Source organism: Salmo trutta, chromosome 38, assembly GCF_901001165.1.
Source record: "Salmo trutta chromosome 38, fSalTru1.1, whole genome shotgun sequence".
Lineage (NCBI taxonomy): Eukaryota > Metazoa > Chordata > Actinopteri > Salmoniformes > Salmonidae > Salmo > Salmo trutta.
In genome coordinates this window covers 4,262,502-4,279,926 of record NC_042994.1, presented here as the reverse complement: position 1 = coordinate 4,279,926, position 17,425 = coordinate 4,262,502, and the positions used below count along the sequence as shown (strand labels likewise).

The window sequence follows — 17,425 nt, the reverse complement described above, 5'->3', positions numbered from 1 at the left end:
AGTAGTAGCTAACAACAGTGCAGTAGTATCTAACAACAGTGCAATAGTATCTAACAACAGTGCAGTAGTATCTAACAACAGTGCAGTAGTATCTAACAACAGCGCAGTAGTATCTAACAACAGCGCAGTAGTATCTAACAACAGTGCAGTAGTATCTAACAACAGTGCAGTAGTATCTAACAGCAGTGCAGTAGTATCTAACAACAGCGCAGTAGTATCTAACAACAGTGCAGTAGTATCTAACAACAGTGCAGTAGTATCTAACAACAGTGCAGTAGTATCTAACAGCAGTGCAGTAGTATCTAACAACAGTGCAGTAGTATCTAACAACAGTGCAGTAGTATCTAACAACAGTGCAGTAGTATCTAACAGCAGTGCAGTAGTATCTAACAACAGTGCAGTAGTATCTAGCAACAGTGCAGTAGTATCTAACAGCAGTGCAGTAGTATCTAACAACAGTGCAGTAGTATCTAACAACAGTGCAGTAGTATCTAACAGCAGCGCAGTAGTATCTAACAGCAGCGCAGTAGTATCTAACAACAGCGCAGTAGTATCTAACAACAGCGCAGTAGTATCTAACAACAGTGCAGTAGTATCTAACAACAGTGCAATAGTATCTAACAACAGTGCAGTAGTATCTAACAACAGTGCAGTAGTATCTAACAACAGTGCAGTAGTATCTAACAGCAGTATCTAACAACAGCGCAGTAGTATCTAGCAACAGCGCAGTAGTATCTAACAACAGTGCAGTAGTATCTAACAACAGTGCAATAGTATCTAACAACAGTGCAATAGTATCTAACAACAGTGCAGTAGTATCTAACAACAGTGCAGTAGTATCTAACAACAGTGCAGTAGTATCTAACAGCAGTATCTAACAACAGCGCAGTAATATCTAGCAACAGCGCAGTAGTATCTAACAACAGTGCAGTAGTATCTAACAACAGTGCAATAGTATCTAACAACAGTGCAGTAGTATCTAACAACAGTGCAGTAGTATCTAACAACAGCGCAGTAGTATCTAACAACAGTGCAGTAGTATCTAACAACAGTGCAGTAGTATCTAACAACAGTGCAGTAGTATCTAACAGCAGTGCAGTAGTATCTAACAGCAGTGCAGTAGTATCTAACAACAGTGCAGTAGTATCTAACAGCAGTGCAGTAGTATCTAACAGCAGTATCTAACAACAGCGCAGTAGTATCTAACAACAGTGCAGTAGTATCTAACAGCAGTGCAGTAGTATCTAACAACAGTGCAGTAGTATCTAACAACAGTGCAGTAGTATCTAACAACAGTGCAGTAGTATCTAACAGCAGTGCAGTAGTATCTAACAGCAGTGCAGTAGAATCTAACAACAGTGCAGAAGTATCTAACAACAGTGCAGTAGTATCTAACAACAGTACAGTAGTAAATAACAGCAGTGCAGTAGTATCTAACAACAGTGCAGTAGTATCTAACAACAGTGCAGTAGTATCTAACAACAGTGCAGTAGTAAATAACAACTAGTCCAGGGTCAGCTTTAGACTGTCAATCATTCCACTAAAGCCCCCTACTATCGCCCAACGCTAATATGCTCCTCTAAACTGGTTCAGGGTCAGGGTTTATGACTGAACTCTGGTCTAGGTTATTTAGTACTGAACTCAAAACAGTTCATAAGTAAAGTCAAAAGCCACCATACTTCCTCCTGTCCTCACCTGTCCTCCTTGATGACATCAACAAAATGGACGTCACTCTTCTCCCTGAAGTTCTTGGAGCGTAGCGGGATGAGGGCGGAGTGGTCCATGCCTGTGCCCCCCGGTCCCGCCCCTCCTGGACCCCCCATACCCAGGCTGGTACCCGTCCCTGTGCCTGTACTGGTCTTCTTTTCTTTCTCCTGGAGCATGTCGCATAGAGAGCTCTGGCTGGCCATCACCGAGTCCTCCAGTGGAGGACTGAGAATGCCATTCAGAGCCCTGGGGCTGCAGCCTGGAGTAAACTACAGAAGAAGAAGGAGAGAGAGGGATGTGTGTTAGACAAGTGTGTGGTGCAGGTGTGTGTTATTAGTAGGTGTGTGGTAAGCTACGTTGGCACAGCAGTGTGTTGTCAGTGTGTGTGTTTGTGTGTGTGTGTGTGTGTGTGTGGATGCGTCCTTGCGTGCCTGCATAGGCGTGTGATCTACCTTGGCGCTGTTAGTCTTATGTTCATCCTGGCATCCATTGAGTCCGGCCCCCTCCTCTGTCTGCTCCCCATTCACAGTGCAGGACCCACAGAGGGCAGCAGCCCCCCCAGGCATGAGGGCAGAGGTGTGGGGGCGAGGGCACGGGGTCAGGATGTCCTGAGAACAACCACACTGAGCATGCTCTAACTTCCTCCCTGAGATCAGGTAGGTCTTCATCCCTGCAGAGGGGAAACACACACAGCTGTCAATACACAAGAGCACACACTTAATAATACACAGACAACCACCATAACACACACTTAATAATACACAGACAACCACCATAACACACACACTTAATAATACACAGACAACCACCATAACACACACACTTAATAATACACAGACAATCACCATAACACACACACTTAATAATACACAGACAACCACCATAACACACACACTTAATAATACACAGACAACCACCATAACACACACACTTAATAATACACAGACAACCACCATAACACACACACTTAATAATACACAGACAACCACCATAACACACACACTTAATAATACACAGACAATCACCATAACACACACACTTAATAATACACAGACAATCACCATAACACACACACTTAATAATACACAGACAATCACCATAACACACACACTTAATAATACACAGACAATCACCATAACACACACACTTAATAATACACAGACAACCACCATAACACACACACTTAATAATACACAGACAATCACCATAACACACACACTTAATAATACACAGACAACCACCATAACACACACACTTAATAATACACAGACAACCACCATAACACACACACTTAATAATGCACAGACAATCACCATAACACACACACGCTCCCACACACAATCAACCCAGCAGTTGCACTGTGCAATCCGAGAGTCAGACAGTTAGTCAGTCAGTCAGTCAGTGATTCAGACCTGCCGACAGACAGACAGACAGTCAGTCAGTCAGTCAGTGATTCAGACCTGTCGACAGTCAGTCAATCAGTCAGTGATTCAGACCTGCCGACAGTCAGTCAGTCAGTCAGTCAGTGATTCAGACCTGCCGACAGACAGTCAGTCAGTCAGTCAGTCAGTCAGTCAGTGATTCAGACCTGCCGACAGACAGTCAGTCAGTCAGTCAGTCAGTCAGTCAGTCAGTCAGTCAGTCAGTCAGTCAGTCAGTCAGTCAGTCAGTCAGTGATTCAGACCTGCTGACAGTCAGTCAGTCAGTCAGTCAGTCAGTCAGTCAGTCAGTCAGTCAGTCAGTCAGTCAGTCAGTGATTCAGACCTGCAGACAGACAGAGAGAGACAGTAATATAAGCTGTGGTGTATCACAGTGTGTTTGCACAACACCAGAGACTGTAGTGGCTGAGTTAAAGGGCAATTCCACCACTTTTCAACCTCATTTTCATTATCGCCAGCACAATACCAGTGTATATGGGAAAAATGTTATATCTGATGACATCATCAAAATGTCACAGAGAAGCATGAGGACCTTTCTTATTTTTTTAACCACAGATCATTGAAACGTGCCGTTTTCACATATGTAGAGACACTGGTATTGTGCTGGAGATAATGAATATGAGGTTGAAAAGTGGCGGAATTGCCATTTAAAGGAAAGATTCCCCTATTTTGAATGTTATATAGTTTTTGTGCAGCTCTGAGTGATGTTTTATCGATTACAGGGGTCATTTAATGTTTTCATGTGTATTTGAGCTACTGCCGTTGAAGCTGGCAGAAATACAACTGTCATGATGAGTTTTGTAACATAGTCATCTTTCCTTTAACAATGCTGTGGGGCAAACAAGGAAATACACAAACACTGGATTACTAGAAGTGGCCAACGGCCAGCCGGTATCAGCCTGTTCAAACACGCTAAAGCTAGTTGGGCTAGATAAAGGTATCATAGTTCATATACAGCTAATACTAACAAGATTAGCTCTCATAATTTTAAACATGGCTAATGCTAGGCAAGTTCAAAAAGAGCTTATACTAAAAGCTTATACTAACTAGGCTAACAAGTGCTCTCACAGTTCAAACACAATGCTAGAATAGGTTAGCTAACTGGTCTCTCAGTTCAAAATGAAATGCTAGCCAGGCTAGATAGATGTCTCACAATTCAAACACAGCCAATGCTAGGCTAGGTTAGCTAGTGCTCTCATTGTTCAACATTACTGATGCTAGCTAGGCTAGCTCTCATAATCAAAACAGCGGAAGCTCAGGAGATTGTAAGCAAATAGGAAAACTGTAAAACAAATTTTAATTAAAAAATGCAAAAGTTCTCTGAATATGTTTTTATGAAAAAAGTGTGTCTATGAATATGTTTCAGATGAACACACACACATGAAAGATGTATCTAGCTACGTGTGATGTGTCAGCCTTTGCTGTGAGTGTATTTGATCTGTATATTAGTAAGCTCATGTATAAGTGTGTGTGCGCGTCAGTCTGTATGTATGAGTTTGAGTGTGTGTGTTTGCACTAGCTCTTTACTGAGTGAGTCACACTCATATTGTGCTTCTCTGTTTCTCTCACGTGTCTTTTAGAATCACCAAGGCTGAGGGCCCATTCATCTCTTCTGTATTTCTCCTCCCTTCATCACTCACTTTCCTCCATCACTATCTATCTCTTCCCTTTACCTTTCTCTCTCTCTCTCCTTCCCTCCTTTTTTCTCTCCATATTTTCACTCTACCACTTCCATTGGCAGACACACCACCATAAGAAGAAGTGCTCTTACCTCATTTCCCAGTGTCTCTCTAACTCAATTCAATTCAAGGCATGGGAAACATATATTAACATTGCCAAAGCAAGTGAAGTAGATAATATACAAAAGTGAAATAAACAATAATAATTAACAGTAAACATTACACTCACAGAAGTTCCAAAAGAATAAAGACATTACAAATGTCATATTATGTATATATACAGTGTTGTAACAATGTGCAAATGGTTGAAGTACAAAAGGAACCCTCTCTCTCTACCTCTCTCTTGCACCTCTCTCTCACACCTCTCTGATTCAGAGGGGTTGGGGCTCCCGAGTGGCGCAGCATTCTAAGGCACTGCATCTCAGTGCTAGAGGCGTCCCTACAGACCCTGGTTCGATTCCAGGCTGTATCACAACCGGCCGTGATTGGGAGTCCCATAGGGAGGCACACAATTGGCCCAGCGTAGTCCGTGTTAGGGTTTGGCCGGGGTAGGCCATCATCGTAAATAAGAATTTGTTCTTAACTGACTTGCCTAGTTAAATGGTTAAATAATATACATTTTTTTTATAAATGCGGAAGACATTTCAGTTGAATGCATTCAGTTGTACAACTGACTAGGTATTCCCCTTTCCTCTCTCTCTCCCTCCCTCTCTCCACCCCTCTCATCAGTTCATGAGAACCAAAACCCACCAGACTATCTCTCCTCTCTCTCTCTCTTCTGTTGCCAGATCAGTCACTGTCACTGGTGTCACTGTGAACAACATACCTAATATAGTAATCTATTCTATTCTAGCCTGTCTGGGTCTCCCTGGCTATCCCTGGGTGTGGGGGTGTGTGTGTGTGTGTGCACGCGCGTGTGCCTCGAAGTTGTGGTCCCTTAGCTTGACTAATAGGAGCGTACCGGGCCATGACCTACTGTCTGTCTGTCTGTCTGTCTGTCTCTGCATGCATGTGTCTGTCTGTCTCTGCATATATGTGTGTGTGTGTGTGTGTGTGTGTGTATGTATGTATGTATGTATCTATGTATGTGTGTATGTGTGTGTGTGGCTGTGGGCCAGTGAACAGGAACAGGGACGGGGGGAAGAACACTACAGTGTGAGAAACAGCAAGAGGAAGTGAATGGAACGTTGTATAACAGTGGGCAACACAGCACACACACTCTTACAGTGGTCTTGTTACCAACTGTCTATGTTTACTGAGGCAGGACATGGGAATCAGAGATGAGTGGATTTTATCAAAACAATGTACTGCAAGAAAAGGGAGTGTGTGTGCAAGAGTGTAAGAGAGAGAGAAAGAAAGAAAAAGAAAGAAAGAAAGAAAGAAAGAAAGAGGGAGAGAGAAAGAGAAAGAGAGAAAGGAAAGGAGAGAGCGTAGAGTGAAAGAGAAACAAAAGGAGAGAGGAAAGAGAGAAGGAGTGTGTATTTATGCCTATGTTTGTTTGTGTGTGAGAGATGATAGAACCAAGGAGGGCCTACAGCAGCACCTAGATCTTCTGCCAGACCTGAACCCTGACAGTAAATCTCAGTAAGACCAAAATAATGTTGTTCCAAAAAAGGTCCAGTCGCCAGGACCACAAACACAAATTCCATCTAGACACCGTTGCCCTAGAACACATAAAAAACGACACATACCTTGGCCTAAACATCAGCGCCACAGGTAACTTCCACAAAGCTGTGAACGATCTGAGAGACAAGGCAAGAAGGGCATTCTATGCCATCAAAAGGAACATAACATTTCACATACCAATTAGGATCTGGCTAAAAATACTTCAATCAGTTATGGAACCCATTGCACTTTATGGTTGGGAGGTCTGGGGTCCGCTCACAAACCAAGAATTCACAAAATGGGACAAACACCAAATTGAGACTCTGCATGCAGAATTCTGCAAAAATATCCTCTGTGTACAACGTAAAACACCAAATAATGCATGCAGAGCAGAATTAGGCCGATACCCGCTAATTATCAAAATCTAGAAAAGAGACGTTAAAATTCTACAACCACCTAAAAGGAAGCGATTCCCAAACCTTCCATAACAAAGTCATCACCTACAGAGAGATTAACCTGGAAAATAGTCCCCTTGTCATGACTGTCGTATAGATGAGACCAAGGCACAGCGGGTACGTGAATACTCATACTTATTTATTAAAGTGAACACGAAAAAACAATGAACAAAGAACGACAGGAACAGTTTAGCAGGCTAACTAAAAGCAGTGCTAAAACAACTACCCACAAACAAACAAGTGAAAACAAGCTATTTAAATATGACTCTCAATCAGGAACAACGATGAACAGCTGTTCCTGATCGAGAGCCACACAGACCACAAAGAAATATAACCACTAGAAAAACCCTAGAATACAAAAACCAGAACATACACCAAAACCCCGGAACACATAAATAAAACACCCCTCTACAATACACATAACCCCCGAACCACATAAAACAAATACCCTCTGCACGTCCTGACCAAACTACAATAACTAATACTTCCTCTACTGGTCAGGACGTGACATTACCCCCCCCCCCAAAGGTGCAGACCCCGTATGCACCTAAACCAAATAAAAAATAAAAAATAAACCCCTAACTAAAGGGGTCAACGACAGCTCCTGTGCTACACCGCCCCCCCCCCCCACCGCCGCCCCCCCCAACCCACCTATACTGGAGGTGGCTCAGGTTCCGGTCTACAACCCCCACCCAACCTGTCCACCCCTGCAGAACTCAGGGCTGTATATCGTCTCTGAGGGCTCCGGACTGTAGGCCGACTCTGGAAGCTCCAGACTGTAGGCAGACTCACTCTGTTCCGGACCGTAGGCAGATCCGCTCGGCTCCGGACTGTAGGCAGACTCACTCGGCTCCGGACTGTAGGCAGACTCGCTCGGTTCCGGACTGTAGGCAGACTCGCTCGGTTCCGGACTGTAGGCAGACTCGCTCGGCTCCGGACTGTAGGCAGACTCGCTCGGCTCCGGACTGTAGGCAGACTCACTCGGTTCCGGACTGTAGGCAGACTCACTCGGTTCCGGACTGTAGCCAGACTCACTCAGTTCCGGACTGTAGGCAGACTCACTCGGTTCCGGACTGTAGGCAGACTCACTCGGTTCCGGACTGAAGACAGACTCACTCGGCTCCGGACTGTAGGCAGACTCACTCAGTTCCGGACTGTAGGCAGACTCACTCGGTTCTGAGCTGCAGGCCCTCTCACTTGGTTCCGGACTGTAGGCCGTCTCACTTGGTTCCGGACTGCAGGCCGTCTTACTCGGTTCCGAACTGTAGACCCTCTCCCTCCGTTCCGAACTGTGGGCCGTCTCACTCGACTCTGAACAGTGGGCCGTCTCTCTTGGTTCCGAACTGTAGGCCGTCTCACTCGGTTCCGGGCTATACGCTATTACCGGATACTCTGGACGGGGTACTGTTGCCGGATACTCTGGACGGGGCACTGTTGCCGAACACTCTGGACGGGGCACTGTCGTCGGACACTCTAGACGGGGTACTGTCTCCGGACACTCAGGACGAAGTACTGTTGCCGGAAACTCTGGACGGGGCGCTGTTGTCGGAAGCTCGGGACTGGGCTGCCGCACTGGAAGCCTGATGCGTGATGCTGGAAGTGCCAGTTTGGGGACACGCACCTCAGGGCTAGTGCGGAGAGCGGGAACAGGCTGAGTTGGACTGGGCTGACGCACTGGAGGCCTGGTGCGTGATGCTGGCTGTGGATATACCGGGCCGTGAAGATGCACAGGCGGTCTCGATCGCACCTCCTGCACAACCCGTCCTGGCTGGATGGAACTAGTAGCCCTGTACAAGCGGAGTGCTGGTACAGGGCGAACTGGGCTGTGCAGGGGCCTGATGGTTGCCGTGCGTAGAGCGGGCGTAGGGTAGCCTGGACCTAGGAGGCGCACCGGTGACCAGATGCGTAGGCATCCTCCTACCAGGCTGGATGCCCACTCTAGCACGGCACTTGCGAGGGGCTGGGATCACTCGCACTGGACTGTGCGTGCGTATGGGCGAGATCGTGCGCACTTCTGCATACCTCGGCGCCCTCCACTCCATACGATCCTCACAATAAGCACGGGGAGCTGGCTTAGGGCTCACCCTTGGCCCAGCCAAACTACCCGTGTGCCCCCCCCAATTTTTTTTTATTGGGGGTGCCTCTCCGGCTTCCTCGCCAGCCGTGTTCCCCGGTAGCGTTCCCAGTCCTCACCAGACTTCCTCCATGGGCCCTCTCCGGACAGAATCTGCTCCCACGTCAAAAACTCCAGACAGTCCATATAATTCTCCCTTTGCTCCCTTCTCCGCTGCTTGGTCCGTGGTTGGTGGGTAGTTCTTTCACGACTGTCGTATAGATGAGACCAAGGCGCAGCGGGTACGTGAATACTCATACTTATTTATTAACGTGAACACGAAAAAACAATGAACAAAGAACGACAGGAACAGTTTAGCAGGCTAACTAAAAGCAGTGCTAAAACAACTACCCACAAACAAACAAGTGAAAACAAGCTCTTTAAATATGACTCTCAATCAGGAACAACGATGAACAGGTGTTCCTGATCGAGAGCCACACAGACCACAAAGAAAAATAACCACTAGAAAAACCCTAGAATACAAAAACCAGAACATACACCAAAACCCCGGAACACATAAATAAAACACCCCTCTACAATACACATAACCCCCAAACCACATTAAACAAATACCCTCTGCCACGTCCTGACCAAACTACAATAACTAATACTCCCTCTACTGGTCAGGACGTGACACCCCTAAGCAAGCTGGTCCTGAGACTCTGTTCATAAACACAAACAGAACCTACAGAGCCCCAGGACAGCAACACAATTAGACCTAACCAAATCATGAGAAAACAAAAAGATAATTCTTTCCAGTGTGTCAAGTAATTAACAAAAAAACAGAGCAAACTAGAATGTTATTTGGCCCTAAACAGAGAGTACACAGTGGCAGAATACCTGACCCCTGTGACTGACCCAAACTTAAGGAAAGGTTTGACTATGTCCAGACACAGTAAGCATTGCCTTGCTATTGAGAAAGGCTGCCGTAGGCAGACCTGGCTCTCAAGAGAAGACAGGCTATGAGCACACTGCCAACAAAATGAGGTGGAAACTGAGCTGCACTTCCTAACCTCCTGACAAATGTATGACCATATTAGACCAACACATATTTCCCTCAGATTACACAGACCCACAAAGAATTCGAAAACAAACCCGATTATGATAAACTCCCATATCTACGGGGTGAAATACCACAGTGTGCAATCACAGCAGCAAGATTTGTGACCTGTTGCCACAAGAAAAGGGCAACCAGTGAAGAACAAACACCATTGTAAACACAACCCATATTTATGTTTATTTACTTTCCCTTATGTACTTTAACCATTTGCACATCTTTATAACACTATATACATAATGACATTTGTAATGTCTTTATTATTTTGGAACTTCTGTGAGTGTAATGTTTAATGTTCATTTTTATAGTTTATTTCACTTTCGTATATTATCTACTTCATTTGCTTTGGCAATGCTAACATATGTTTCCCATGCCAAAAGCCCTTTGAATTGAATTGGAGAGAGTGTGTTTGTGTACTCAAAAGGTCATTGAGTTTAGCCTGCCTTGCATAACACACATTCCATATAGGCTTCTATTTGGACGTTTTTCTTACTGTCTAAGATTCAGATGAAAACACTTCTGTACCATTTACACTAAATACCCAGTTTATAGTAACCAACCCTGTATGTATCTTCACATGTACAAGTCTCATGTAGCCTTATCACCAAAACTACACTGAACAAAAATATAAACACAACATGTGAAGTGTTGGGCCCATGTTTCACGAGCTGAAATAAAAGATCCCAGAAATGCACAGAAAGCTTACTTCTCTCACATTTTGTGCATTAATTTGTTTACATGTCTGTTAGTGAGCATTTTTCCTTTGCCAAGATAATCCATCCACCTGACAGGTGTGGTATATCAAGAAGCTGATTAGACGGCATGATCATTACACAGGTGCGCCTCGTGCAGGTAACAACAAAAGGCCACTCTAAAAGTGCCGTTTTTTCACACAACACAATGCCACGGATGTCTCAAGTTTTGAGGGAGCGTGCTATTGGTATTCTGACTGCAGGAATGTCCACCAGAGCGAATGCCAGATCATTTAATGTTCATTTCTCTACAATAAGCCACCTCCAATGTCGTTTTAGGGAATTTGTCAGTACATCCAACTGGCCTCACAATTGCAGATCATGTGTAACCACGCCAGCCCAGGACCTCCACATCTGGCTTATTCACCTGCAGGATCGTCTGAGCCTGCCACCCGGACAGCTGATGAAAATGTGGGTTTGCACAACCGAAAAATTTCTGCACAAACTGTCAGAAACAGTCTCAGGGAAGCTCATCTGCGTGCTGGTCGTCCTCACAAGGGTCTTGACCTGACTGCAGTTCAGCATTGTAACCAACTTCAGTGGGCACATGCCCCCCTTCGATGGCCACTGGCACGCTGGAGAGGTGTGCTCTTCACAGATGAATCCCAGTTTCAACTGTACCGGGCAGATGGCTGTACAATATGATCTTGTTGCCAACTGATGCACATTCAGATGTCATAAATCAGCACTGCAGAGCTCTCCATGTCCTATGCCGTGCCCTGATTGTATTACTGTTGATGATATCTGGAAATGTGCATGTACACCCTGGCCCATCTACCATTGCTAGTCCCAATTCTGACTTGTGCTCTGATATCTGCTTCACTGATTTCTGCTCTCGTTAAAGCCTGGGTCTTCTGCACGTTAACACTAGAAGTTTAATAACTAAAATGGATCAATTGAAAGTGTAGGTCCACAGCTCCAATCCAGATGTGTTGGTCATTGCTGAGACGTGGTTAAGGAAGAGTGTTTTGAATACTGATGTTAACCTTTCTGGTTATAACTTTTTTCGGCAAGACAGATCTTCCAAAGGTGGTGGAGTGGCAATCTTTACCAAGGATCACCTTCTGTGCTCGGTTGTCTCCACCAAGTCTGTCCGCAAACAATTTCATTTGCTGGTTTTGAGCATTAAACTGTCAAATAGCTCTTTGTTGACTGTTGCTGGGTGCTATCGTCCTCCATCAGCACCGGCCTGTACCCTACCTGCCCCAAGCTCTCTCCTGGCCCCTTACACTAAGTCTGAATTTGTCCTGCTAGGTGACCTAAATTGTGACATGCTTATACCAGCTGACCAAGTCCTAAAGCAATGGGACTCCCTAAATCTCTCTCAGATTATTACCAATCCCACAAGGTATGACTCCAAACACCCATCAAAGGCTACTCTTCTTGACGTTATCCTCATAAATAATCCTGATAGGTGTCAGTCTGGTGTTTTCTGTAATGACCTTAGTGATCACTGTTTTACAGCCTGTGTTCGTAATGGCTGCTCAGTAAAACGTCCTATCATGATTTGTCATACAGTGAGGGGAAAAAGTATTTGATCCCCTGCTGATTTTGTACATTTGCCCACTGACAAAGAAATGATCAGTCAATCATTTTAATGGTAGGTTTATTTGAACAGTGAGAGACAGAATAACAACAAAAAATCAAGAAAAACGCATGTCAAAAATGTTATAAATTGATTTGCATTTTAATAAGGGAAATAAGTATTTGACCCCTCTGCAAAACATGACTTAGTACTTGGTGGCAAAACCCTTGTTGGCAATCATAGAGGTCAGATGTTTCTTGTAGTTGGCCACCAGGTTTGCACACATCTCAGGAGGGATTTTGTCCCACTCCTCTTTGCAGATCTTCTCCAAGTCATTAAGGTTTCGAGGCTGACGTTTGGCAACTCGAACCTTCAGCTCCCTCCACAGATTTTCTATGGGATTAAGGTCTGGAGACTGGCTAGGCCACTCCAGGACCTTAATGTGCTTCTTTTTGAGCCACTCCTTTGTTGCCTTGGCCATGTGTTTTGGGTCATTGTCATGCTAGAATACCCATCCACGACCCATTTTCAATGCCCTGGCTGAGGGAAGGAGGTTCTCACCCAAGATTTGATGGTACATGGCCCCGTCCATCGTCCCTTTGAAACACCCCCAAAGCATAATGTTTCCACCTCCATGTTTGACGGTGGGGATGGTGTTCTTAGGGTCATAGGCAGCATTCCTCCTCCTCCAAACACGACGAGTTGAGTTGATGCCAAAGAGCTCCATTTTGGTCTCGTCTGACCACAACACTTTCACCCAGTTGTCCTCTGAATCATTCAGATGTTCATTGGCAAACTTCAGACGGGCATGTATATGTGCTTTCTTGAGCAGGGGGACTTTGCGGGCACTGCAGGATTTCAGTCCTTCATGGCGTAGTGTGTTACCAATTGTTTTCTTGGTGACTATGGTCCCAGCTGCCTTGAGATCATTGACAAGATCCTCCCGTGTAGTTCTGGGCTGATTCCTCACCGTTCTCATGATCATTGCAACTCCACGATGTGAGATCTTGCATGGAGCCCCAGGCCGAGGGATATTGACAGTTCTTTTGTGTTTCTTCCATTTGCGAATAATCGCACCAACTGTTGTCACCTTCTCACCAAGCTGCTTGGCGATGGTCTTGTAGCCCATGCCAGCCTTGTGCAGGTCTACAATCTTGTCCCTGACATCCTTGGAGAGCTCTTTGGTCTTGGCCATGGTGGAGAGTTTGGAATCTGATTGATTGATTGCTTCTGTGGACAGGTGTCTTTTAAACAGGTAACAAACTGAGATTAGGAGCACTCCCTTTAATCTCAGTTTGTAGCACACTCCCTTTAAGAGTGTGCTCCTAATCTCAGCTCGTTACCTGTATAAAAGACACCTGGGAGCCAGAAATCTTTCTGATTGAGAGGGGGTCAAATACTTATTTCCCTCATTAAAATGCAAATCAATTTATAACATTTTTGACATGTGTTTTTCTGGATTTTTTTGTTGTTATTCTGTCTCTCACTGTTGAAATAAACCTACCATGAAAATTATAGACCGATAATTTCTTTGTCAGTGGGTAAATGTACAAAATCAGCAGGGGATCAAATACTTTCTTCCCTCACTGTAGTTGCTTGCTAAAAAACTTAAATGAGCAAGCCTTCCTTCATGAACTGGCCTCTGTAAAATGGTATAGAATCAGCTTGATCCCCTCTGTCGAAGACACTTGGACATAATTGTTTTATATTTTCAGTAGTATTGTTAACAAACATGCCTGCATAAAGAAAATTTGAATTAAAAACAACCGTGATCTTGCAGAGTTACTCTACCTCAAGAATTGCATTTGGTGAAAGGCTCGGCACACGCATACTCAGGCTGACTGGCTCTCGTTCAGGCAAATGAGAAATAAATGCACTCAGGCTATCCGGAAGGCCAAAGTTAGTTACTTTAAGGAGCAGTTCTCACCACTTCATTAAGTCAGGATTCCTATTTGACTCAGCCATGCCTCCTAGCCCGTCCAACATTTCCTCATCTCCCACCCCTTCTAATGCGATGCTTCTCCCTCTTTTTCCCCTGCCCCGCTACAAAGTATCTCCCTGCAGGCAGTCACTGAGTCCGAGGTGCTAAAGGAGCTCCTGAAACTTGACCCCCAAAAAACATCAGACGGTTTAGACCCTTTCTTCAAGGTTGCTGCCACTATCATCACCTAGCCTATCTCCAACCTTTTTAACCTTTCTCTCCTTTCTGGAGAGGTTCCCATTGCTTGGAAGGCAGCCACGGTTCGTCCTTTATTTAAAAGGGGAAATCAAGCTGATCCTAACTGTTATAGGCCTATTTCGATTTTGCCCTGTTTATCAAAAGTGTTTCTTGATGTCTATAGTATTTTCTCTGGTATGCAATCTGGTTTACACTCAGGTTATGGATGTGTCACTGCAACCTTAAACGTCTTCAATGATGTAACCATTGCCCTTGATTCTAAGCAATGTTGTGCTGCTATTTTTATTGACTTGGCCAAAGCTTTTGATACAATAGACCATTCCATTCTTGTGCGCCGGCTAAGGAGTATTGGTGTCTCTGAGGGGTCTTTGGCCTGGTTTGCTATCTACCTCTCTCAAAGAGTGCAGTGTATAAAGTCAGAAAATCTGCTGTCTTAGCCACTGCCTGTCACCAAGGGACTACCCCAAGGCTCAATCCTAGGCCCCACGCTCTTCTCAATTTACATCCACAACATAGCTCAGGCAGTAGGAAGCTCTCTTATCCATTTATATGCAGATGATACAGTCTTATACTCAGCTGACCCCTCCCCGGATTTTGTGTTAAATTCTCCACAACAAAGCTTTCTTAGTATCCAACAAGCTTTCTCTACCCTTAACCTTGTTCTGAACAACTCCAAAACAAGGTCATGTGGTTTGGTAAGAAGAATGCCCCTCCTCCCAAAGGTGTTATTACTACCTCAGAGGGTTTAGAGCTTGAGGTAGTCACCTCATACAAGTACTTGGGAGTATGGCTAGACGGTACACTGTCCTTCTCTCAGCACATATCAAAGCTGCAGGCTAAAGTTAAATCTAGACTTGGTTTCCTCCATCGTAATTGCTCCTCTTTCACCCCAGCTGCCAAACTAACCCTGATTCAGATGACCATCCTACCCATGCTAGATTACGGAGACATCATTTATAGATCGTGGGAATCGAACCCACAACCCTGGCGTTGCAAACACCATGCTCTACCAACTGATCCACCCATTCTGCCAGTCACATTCTGTTAAAGGTCCCCAAAGCACACACATCCCTCGATCGCTCCTCTTTTCAGTTCGCTGCATCTAACGACTATAACGAGCTGCAACAAGCACTCAAACTGGGCAGTTTTATCTCAATCTCTTCATTCAAAGACTCAATCATGGACACTCTTCCTGACAGTTGTGGCTGCTTTGTGTGAAATATTGTTGTCTCTACCTTTTTGCCCTGTTGTCTGTGCCCAATAATGTTTGTACCATGTTTTGTGCTGCTACCATGTTGTGTTGCTACCATGTTGTTGTCATGTTGTGCTTCTACCATGCTGTGTTGTCATGTGTTGCTGCCTTGCTATGTTGTTGTCTTAGGTCTCTCTATATGTAGTGTTGTGTTGTCTCTCTTGTCATGATGTGTGTTTTGTCCTATATTTATATATACAGCTGTGGAAAAAATTAAGAGACCACCGCAATATCAGTTTCTCCGGTTTTACTATTTATAGGTATGTGTTTGGGTAAAATGAACATTTTTGGTTTATTCTATAAACTACTGACAACATCCAAATTCCAAATAAAAATACTGTCATTTAATGCATTTATTTGCAGAAAATTACAATTGGTCAAAATTACTAAAAAGATGCAGTGTTGTCAGATCTTGAATAATGCAAAGAAAATAAGTTCATATGCATTTTTAAACAACACAATACTAATGTTTTAACTTAGGAAGAGTTCAGAAATCAATATTTGGTGGAATGACCTTGATTTTCAATCACAGTTTTCATGCGTCTTGGCATGTTCTCCACCAGTCTTTCACTTTGATGTTGGGTGACTTTATGCCTGGCACAAAAATTCAAGCAGCTCAGCTTTGTTTGATGGCTTGTGACCATCCATCTTCCTCTTGATCACATTCCATAGGTTTTCAATGGGGTTCAGGTCTGGAGATTGGGCTGGCCATGACAGGGTCTTGATCTGGTGGTCCTCCATCCACACCTTGATTGACCTGGCTGTGTGGCATGGAGCATTGTCCTGCTGGAAAAACCAATCCTCAGAGTTGGGGAACATTGTCAGAGCAGAAGGAAGCAAGTTTTCTTCCAGGACAACCACATTTCACAGTGGGTGCGAGCGCTGGAGAGGTCTACAAGCCACAGTGTCTCCACCCACTGTATAATTTGGTGGAGGATCGGTGATGATCTGGGGGTGCTTCAACAAGGCTGGAATGGGGGCAGATTTGTCTTTGTGAAGAACACATGAATCAAGCCATGTACAAGGTTGTCCTGGAAGAAAATGTGCTTCCATCTGCTCTGACAATGTTCCCCAACTCTGAGGATTGGTTTTTCCAGCAGGACAATGTTCTTAACTGACTTGCCTAGTTAAATAAAATCAAATAAAATATATAAAAAATATTTTAAAAATGGCAGACAGCCGTGTATGGCATCGTGTGGGCGAGTGGTTTGCTGATGCCAACGTTGTGAACAGAGTGCCCCATGGTGGTAGTGGGGTTATGGTATGGACAGGCATAAGCTATGGACAACGAACACAATTGCATTTTATCGATGTCAGTTTGAATGCACAGAGATACCATGATGAGATCCTGAGGCCCATTGTCGTGCCATTCATCCGCCGTCATCACCTCATGTTTCAGCATGATAATGCACGGCCCCAAGGATCTGTACACAATTCCTGGAAGCTGAAAATGTCCCAGTTCGGCCTCCCGAGTGGCGCAGTGGTCTAAGGCACTGCATCTCAGTACTAGCTGTGCCACCAGAGACTCTGGGTTCGAGCCCAGGCTCTGTCGCAGCCGGCCGCGACCGGGAGGTCCATGGGGCGATGCATAATTGGCCCAGCGTCGTCCGGGTTAGGGAGGGCTTGGCCGGCAGGGATATCCTTGTCTCATCGCGCACTAGA

At 44.8% G+C, this 17,425-nt stretch overlaps 1 protein-coding gene across 2 annotated transcripts in view; it reads right to left on the bottom strand.

Annotated features, from left to right (window-relative positions):
• LOC115178829 (adenylate cyclase type 9) overlaps window positions 1–17,425 on the bottom strand; it is an 80,426-nt gene that overhangs the window by 18,531 nt on the left and 44,470 nt on the right. For both annotated transcript variants that reach the window (XM_029740179.1, XM_029740180.1), the window contains 2 exons: window positions 2,160–2,377; window positions 1,696–1,976 (listed from right to left, as the gene is read on the bottom strand). In XM_029740179.1, coding sequence (XP_029596039.1) covers window positions 1,696–1,976; window positions 2,160–2,377 — 499 coding nt within the window. The remainder of the gene's footprint in view (window positions 1–1,695; window positions 1,977–2,159; window positions 2,378–17,425) is intronic.